Source organism: Volvox carteri (assembly GCF_000143455.1).
Source record: "Volvox carteri f. nagariensis unplaced genomic scaffold VOLCAscaffold_40, whole genome shotgun sequence".
In the NCBI taxonomy this organism is placed as follows: Eukaryota; Viridiplantae; Chlorophyta; class Chlorophyceae; order Chlamydomonadales; family Volvocaceae; genus Volvox; species Volvox carteri.
In genome coordinates, this window is record NW_003307583.1 from 426,685 (window position 1) to 431,832 (window position 5,148).

Genomic DNA, 5,148 nt, shown 5'->3' on the forward strand with positions numbered 1-5,148 from the left:
TGCGCTGGAGCGCGGCGTGGGCCCAGTTACCCTGGCCGGCTCCGCGGCGGCAGCAGTTGGCTGCGCAGTACGTGGGCGCGAGGGTCCGGGACCTGTTGGGTCGTGCGCTCCATTGGCGTTGTTGTCGGCGTCATGCGCCGCAGTGGCTAAAACGCTCCCGCAGTTCGCGGCTTTTCTGCACATAGGAGAGTTCCTCATTAGCTTCCATTAGGAAGCCTAGTGCGGAGCGATAGCCTTGCTCGTCGCAGAATTGTCTGACTTTGTCAAACATGCGCGACGGCGGTGTTATGCCCTTACGCTGGGCACGCCTTACGTACTTCTCATACATTTCCTGGACCTTTTGTACCAGTTCCTTTGCCCTAGAGGGGCTCACCTGGCGCAGCTGATAGCGCTCATGGTCGGCCTTCGCCGACTGGGTGCGCATGGTATTCCCTGGGCTCGCCATGTAAGTCAGATAGAAAATGTTTCTTAAGTTGGAATGTGTTTGCGGAAGCGATGGAGTGCTTGACTCCGAGGTCGTTTGACCGGTTGGTCTCAGATACCAAAATTGTAACAAAGCTTGCAGTTGGCAAGCAGTTGCGAAAAAGGAAATTATCCAACGATAAAAGGTGGTATTGATAAATACCGTTTGGTATTGGAAGATTATGAATAGTTCTTGGATGTACCGTTGGTACGATACCGTTGGCCCGGTGAGCCAAGGGCCGCCTTAGCGGCGTTACACTCCCCCCCATCCCCCCATTGCCCCCCATTCCTATCTTGTCGAGAACCTATTGGCTCCCCCAACCCGCGCCGTCCTGTTTACCTCACACCCTCGCGGCACAGCACAAAACAACACACACAACACAACACCAATGAAATATGCCAGGCATGGTCCGTCCATCTATAATGCAGAAAAAACAAACTTACACGCAAAAGGCAAACAGCCATAATTACCAATCCTTCGACATGTTCCCTTCCTCAAGCATAACACAAGATCATGTACCTATCTCAGCGTAGCTTGGTATTAAGCCCATTGCAAAAGTAGGGACAGTCATGCCAGCTCAATCCTAATTCGCACTTTATTGGTTGTGAGGCCTCGCATCACCTTCTCTCCATCTCAGCCTCCGCAAGCACAGTTAATTTCTGGAACTGCAAAAAATGGCGAGCTCTTGTACATGTAGGTATGTGGACTGTGCAGATACGGTATTCGCCTGCATCACCGTATTCGCCGCAACCCACTCCCCCAACACACACACACACACACACACATATAAGCACATGCACACGCTCCATGCATGCATACATACATACGTACACGCTTCCGCGTGTAATCAATATTGCTCCTAGCAAATTCATTAGGCCATCATATCACATGAGCTTTGTCTACCTCATCCCGTGGACTGACTTGCCTCAACACACAGACCCCCCAAAATCCCCCTGAGCTCACATCTCCCCCTAAACGCCATTGCCGGGACATCGTGCCCGCTGGCCCTTCCAGACGTCCCCTACAGGCTGGGTTCCAGTTCCAAATTCAGTTTCATTTTCATCCGCACCTGTGCTATTTTCAATGCATTTCAAATGCATTTCAAATGTTTCAAACCAGGTCCATCTGGATCTGATTTCAAATCCCAGACCCAAACACATTCCAGAACAGGATCTTCTGATCCCGGTGCCGCCGTCTTTTCTAGAACTCCCCCTCGGGTTGTTCCCCATCCCCGCCGCCGATCACGAGCAATCCCCTTCCCGTACCGCCGTACCGCCGTACATCCATCAGTCCGAGTTTCCGTCCTCAAGGCCGCCCACCTCCCACTCGCTATCCTGTCCTGGAGCACCCTCATCACCATTATCACCATTATCACCATCATTATCACCGCCGTCACTATCAAGTTGAACACCGGCGCCCCGGATGTCAACGCCAGCGATACGAGCGGCTGCAGCGGCAGCGGCACGTCGACGAGCTCTGGATCCCGCAATCGCGTCCGCGGCCACCGCCGTACAGGCCCCCCTCGAGTCCTCCTGTCCCCCTAGAGGCCGCCGCACGCGCTCGAGACCCGCGGGTCCCGCGGACTGACGCGAGGCCGGAACCCCGGTTGCTACCGCCGCCGCCGCCGCCGCATCGCCATTCGCCAGATCCACCACTTCCACAGCGTCCACACGCACCGAACCCGGGACGCCTGGTGCGCCAGCGACCGCCTTCTTGCGGCGTCGCTTCGACGCGGGCTGCCGCCCCTCCGCCTGCTTCTCCTCACCCCACGGGACGGCGCCAGCGTCCCCCGGTAGCACCGTCGCCGTCGCCGCGGCCGCCGCCTCACCATCGTCCCGAGCCCGACGGCGGCCCCGACCACCACCCCGCCCACGGCCGCGACCACGTGATGAATGGCCGCCAGCTTGACGGCCACCGCTGCCGCCGCCGCCGGCTTCATCTCCATCTCTACTTGCCGCTACTGCCGCCGCCGCTGCGGCCGCCGCTGCCGTCGGCACCGCCGCGTCACCAGCCGTCATCTCGGCAGCCAGTCCGCCCTCCGGACCGAGTGCAGGTTCAGTGGCAGCGGTGACGGCGGCGGCGACGTCGTGCTTCCGTCGACTGGGCGTGAGCTGTACTGCATCTCCCAGCACCAACTCTTCGGAGGCGACAGGTACAGACGGGAAAAAACGTTGGCTTTGCTTGAGCCGTTGAGTTCCGCAGGTTCCGTTGGGGCCAGTTGGCGAAACCCGAAGTGCCGCCGCCGCATCTTAACGTGGCAACATGAACCCAACCCCCGACCGGGCACAGCTTTTCCTCGGGGACCCCCACCCTAGGAAGTAACCCTGAAGAGACCCTAAGGCCCCATGAATCATCCAACGTCTTTCCCGTCACACATACCCCCCCTCCCCCTCCTTTCCCCTCCTTTCCCCTCCTTCCCCCCCTCAAGGTACCCTCCCCTCTCATCTAGGCGCCCGAGCCCACATAACACAGATAGCCTCGGACACCCCTCCCCTTCCCCCTCTCTCCCCCTCTCTCCCCCTCTCTCTCCCTCTCTCCCCCTCTCTCCCCCTCTCTCCCCCTCTCCCTCACCTTCCCCAGGTGCCTGCCCAGTAATTTTGGCCACCGCGCTCTGCAACCGCTTGGATCTAATCTTGGCGAATCTCGTACTGAAGGACAGAAACTGCTCCATCCGCAGTTGGGCTTGGCGGTTGTCGAACTCCTTCAGTACGGGCAGCAGTAGCTCGTCCACTTTGTCGGGTGTCCAACCGAATTTATCACTTGTGGATGGCGTAGCATCCCATCCCGTGTGTGAGAGATTTTGTGGGGGGAAGCGGGAGATGCGTCAGAAGACCCGAGAGGTGGTGTCGCTAGTGATGTGATGTGATGTTGCGGTCCGTGTGTGTGTGTGTGTGGCGAGGCGGGTGGGATGGGCCGCCGTGTAGCGCGTCCTGAAGACCACCTTCATCACCTCTTACAATACCAATCACATCCTCCCCCACCCACCCACCCACCCACCCACATACCCACATACCCACATACCCACATACCCACACAGGGGTTGATAACGGATTCCAAACCCGAAGCCCCCACCGAGCGGCTATCCTCCTCTGACACGGGACGTGCGACAAACAGATAGATACACACACAGATAAAGAGACAGGCAAACAGACGGATAGTTAGACAGACAAACGCCCTCCACAGGCTCTTACTACATTCTACGTGTTTACACGCAGGTCGGCTAAACCGTCCTATACCTACTTTATGGAACGCAAACTACGCAGTTTCACGCCACGTCCCCCCTCCATCTCTCGCATCTCCTTCATTCGCCAGTGGTCCCTCTTGCCCCCCTCCACCCTCCCCCCTCCTCCCCCCTCCACCCCCCCCACCTGCAGAACTGCCTCAGCAGCTGCAGGTCGGGTCGTCCGAATGTGAACTTGGCCGTGTTGCTGTCCAGCCGAGGGCTCAGGTAGGCCTCCAGAACCGGCGGGGAGGGGAAGGAGGCGGGCAGCTGCCAGTTCTTGCGAACAGCGCGGTGCTGTCGCTTGAACTCGCGCTGAGCCGGGGTGTCGTCGGGCTGGCCGTCGCCTACGGGTGTGTGTGTTTGCGTGTGTGGTGGTGGTGGTGGTGGTGGTGGTGAGGAAGCTCGATAAGGGGCGGGAGAAGGGGTTGGGGCCTGTATGTGTGTGTATGTGTGTATGTATGTGTGTATGTATGTACGTGCGGGGTTATGCATGAGCGTGTGACGGTGCAAGGGAACGACCTCCCCATGTGGCTCAGGGAACATTCGGTCATGCGTTGCAGAAACCCCACCCCACCTCACCCTTCCCTTCCATTTCCTTCCCTTCCATTTCCCCTCCGAGCCTAAAACCCCCCACCCTTTCCCCCACCTCTCTCCTCACCTTCCCCCCCCACCAGCTCCAGCTCTCCCTCCCCCCCCGCCGCCTGCAGCTGCCTCGCCGCCGCCACAATGCCAACATCCGGAGACTCCACCCAGCTCCGGAACCTCTGCAGCCCCTCCAGCCCGGGAAACGCCTGCACCACCTCCACCGCATTCACGATCCCGATACCCCCACAGCCCTCCGTGTAGTCGCTGCCCAGCAGCAGCGCCATCTCCGCCAGCCGCTCCCGGGTGAGACCCAGCTCCCGCTCCACATCGCTCATCTGGTACTCCTCGACGTACCTTTCGGGGGAGGGGGGAGGGGGGAGGGGAGAAAGACGAACCACCGCCACCATAACCACAACGAACCACCACCACCATAACCACCATAACGACACCTACACAACTGTACATCTACACAACCAACGTCCCCACCCCCCATCTCAGGTATCGTCAGTGGTTCGTCTCTCAACCCCCATCCTACTTTTTATTTTCGAATATGTGCCGGTACACGTGTCTGGCTCCGAACAGGAACACGTCGTTGTCGTCGGTCACCACTCCGTCCACCAGCCCCGACACCTCCAGGAAGGCGCACTGGGCCTCAGCCTGAAACAGGGGGGGGGGAGAAGGGGGAGGGGAAGAAGGGGGAGGGGGGGATGAGACAAGGAGAGGGGAGATGAGCAAAACAGGGTTAAGGTAGGTCGGGCGCATCAGGGTAGTCCAGGGGCCCCCACGGCGGTGCAGGACGTGAAGGGTGAGCCACTTGGCCTCCTACCAACAGCCTTTTAGCCCAATACCCCCCTCCCCTCTCCCTTCCCCCACCTCC

The 5,148-nt window shown here is 59.3% G+C and overlaps 1 protein-coding gene across 1 annotated transcript in view; it reads right to left on the minus strand.

Moving 5' to 3' along the window:
* Positions 1–4,306: 4,306 nt before the first annotated feature.
* The window catches only part of VOLCADRAFT_82613 (uncharacterized protein), a gene marked incomplete at its 3' end in the record, with an annotated part of 9,252 nt that continues 8,410 nt past the window's right edge, over positions 4,307–5,148 (minus strand). Inside the window, exons 4-5 of the mRNA XM_002954087.1 lie at positions 4,807–4,928; positions 4,307–4,625 (exon numbers count right to left, since the gene is read on the minus strand). Coding sequence (XP_002954133.1) covers positions 4,307–4,625; positions 4,807–4,928 — 441 coding nt within the window. The remainder of the gene's footprint in view (positions 4,626–4,806; positions 4,929–5,148) is intronic.